Source organism: Aplysia californica, unplaced genomic scaffold (assembly GCF_000002075.1).
Source record: "Aplysia californica isolate F4 #8 unplaced genomic scaffold, AplCal3.0 scaffold01017, whole genome shotgun sequence".
NCBI classification, from domain to species: domain Eukaryota; kingdom Metazoa; phylum Mollusca; class Gastropoda; order Aplysiida; family Aplysiidae; genus Aplysia; species Aplysia californica.
This window is the reverse complement of record NW_004798287.1, coordinates 151,321-154,134: the sequence shown is the minus strand read 5'-3', so window position 1 is coordinate 154,134 and position 2,814 is coordinate 151,321. Positions and strand designations below refer to the sequence as shown.

The following is a 2,814-nucleotide window of genomic DNA, read 5'->3' as shown; positions in this document are numbered from 1 at the left end:
GTGGGCATAAGATCATCTTCATTAAAACAAAACACACTAAAAAATGATTATTCATTCGTCGATTAAGATGTTATTGTCGTTACCAAATTTCCAACAATGGCATTAATTTGATTTGTTATAGGTTAAGATGGTTTACTTAAGGATATCACCATTTTTTTGCGCGTCTCACGGTGAACTTTCTTCAAAACAGCAACCCTTCAAATTGTGAGGCATCGTGGCGAAATCGGGCGCTCGTCAAAATACCAAAACTGGAGAAACAAGCATTTTTCTACCAATTTGGCATTTTATTTTTCGATTTTTTGGGGTTTTTTTACTCACGGCCTTTTATGTCCATAATATAAAGAACACTTTTCCGTGTGAGTTGTACTGAAAAGCGTTTATCAAAGGCACACATAATGGCATTTTTCAGTTTTTAAAGACTCTTTCGCTACAGGAATTATCAAACTTTGGCGGCTATTTTCTTGCAAATTTCACCATTGAAATCAAGCAACCTCACCCTCTTCAATCGCAAGTATCTTGACTTCTATTCAACTTAGATGAATATTTTTTTCATCGAAAGCAAAGCAAATAAATAAGCTTTCGGCTGATACCAATAACTCTACATGCCCAAAAATTGACGAGCCCCTTATTCCACCGAGTTGTGACACAATTTGTTTATCACTGCCAACTCCTCCCCTCCCTTGTCCAGTCTGCTGACCATAATAGAGTCGATAGTGCCGTAAAACACCTACTTAATCAATCAATCAATCCCCAGTCTGCCCCTCCCCCTCTCTCCGAGTCCTGAACGGCCAACCGGTCCTGAACCAGTGCACGTATGCTGGCGTGGCCCGCATCAACATCCCTACAACCGGCGTGGACTCGTGCAGCGCTGTATTCGCACTCACCACCGTCAATGGCGTCACGCAGAACGCTTTCCTCACCTCCAAGGGATGCACGGACGCCATTGCCCTCATTCTTAACGACACAGCTGCGCCCATCATGTGAGTTTGTTTGTTTGTGTGAATATTAGGTATTTTTGTCTGTATGTTAGTGTGTTTGTCTCTATGTAAGTGTGTTTGTCTCTATGTAAGTGTGTGTCTGTATGTAAGTTTGTTTGTCTTAATGTAAATCAGAACGTTAGTTATACTACAAGCTTCTGAAAAGTTGGTTTCTCTTAAACATGAGTGAGGGAGAATAAAGGATAGAGCAATGTTTGCTGCCATGAGTAAACGATGCTAGTTTTTAGATTTAGTAAGGTTTCACGGCGCTCGCAACTGCATAAGGTCGTATGAGCGCCAAGGGGTGGATGTCAACAGAGAAGTCTAAACGGGGATTCAGGCTTACTCTCTTCACTTCTCTAGCCTCAACAGCACAAAGTCTGCTTCGCTGCCAACAGAAATAGCAGTTCACTGGAGAGTGGTAAACATACAAAAGAAGTAGAGGTAAAATGACGATTGTAAGGATGAGGAGGGGGGAGCAGCAGTTCCCCTATGTTGTTCCGGCACAGTATGAGCATGACATGGATAAATCAGACCATTTACAATTTTACTGTGCCTAAGATCATCCCCCCTTTGGGCAGGGCTTAAAGACACTTCAGTCAGTAGCACTGCCTTGGGGGGGGGGGGGGTGCTGTAACATAACAATGATTACCACGACATTGACAGTAGTTTATCTCCTACTTTTCCGCTACTAACTTCACGAATAAATACGGCATCGTGTACGCATGACAGCAAACATTGTTCGAGACTTTATTCTCACTCTCTCATTATTAAGAGAAACCAACCTTCTGGCAACTTGTGGTAAAAGTAAGTAAAGTTGTTCCCGCATCAGCAGGTATAGCATGGTTAAAAAGTTGTTCCCGCATCCGATCCGGACATTGGGGATTGCCTTGTTAGTGAGACAACTTCCTGGGCCTTCGGAATACTGTAGTAGGGTGGCCAGTTCCTTTCTACGCCGCCTTTACTTCCTCAACTCGAAGTCAGGTACCCATTACTGCTGGGTGGGTAGGAGGGGCGGAAAAAAAAATCCGGGTTTGAACCGAGGCTCGAACCCGGACTTTCCGCTTCGGAGACGAGCGCACTAACCGCTCCGACACCACAACAGAAAAGTCCAGGCGGGAACTCCGGCTTACAGCTCAAACGCACAGGCTCCATACAGACCATATAGAAAAAGTGCGTTTGCGTTCACCATTATATTTTACAACTTGACATGCACACAGCAGCCAGACATCTGCGTCCAGATTTTTTCCGTCCACCGCACAATCTGGATTGCGTCAAGCATGGCATACATTTTCTGTTCTGTGCGGACTATAGATGTACACTATAGCAGAGACACAAATACTCTCTGCTATAGGTTTAAAAGGAGATGACTCTATGGTGCACACAGAATAGGGGAGTTGTCATCACTTAACACGCCGGCATACACACTCCGCTACACACTTCGCACGGTGTGCAAAATGGACGATGCCGATACACAGCTTATCGAACTCGCGCGGTCAGGAACAGTGCTTTTTTAATTAAGATTTTTAAAAAAACCAAAGTTACACGAACAGAGATGTCATCCATAAAATGTTGTTGGCGTCATTCGAAAATATTCCACACATTTCTCTACATCAGCTAATGTTTGGGGCAACAATTTGAATTCTCCCAAAGCTCCCTCACAAATTGGGTGAATCTAGGGATGCCGTTTGGATGCTAGGCCTTTTCTTTTGTACCACCAAAGCAGAAATAGCTTGTGCTTCCTCGTGAGCGCCATCTTAAAACCGGAAAAATCAATTTGGTCTGCATCGACCCTGTGTGAAACTACAGCTCCCACCACTGCCACGACTGCAGCCCC

At 44.1% G+C, this 2,814-nt stretch overlaps 1 protein-coding gene across 1 annotated transcript in view; it reads left to right on the top strand.

Annotated features, from left to right (window-relative positions):
- LOC101849330 (uncharacterized protein PB18E9.04c) overlaps positions 1–2,814 on the top strand; it is a gene marked incomplete in the record, with an annotated part of 14,703 nt that overhangs the window by 7,246 nt on the left and 4,643 nt on the right. Inside the window, 1 exon segment of the mRNA XM_005111158.3 lies at positions 755–980. Coding sequence (XP_005111215.2) covers positions 755–980 — 226 coding nt within the window.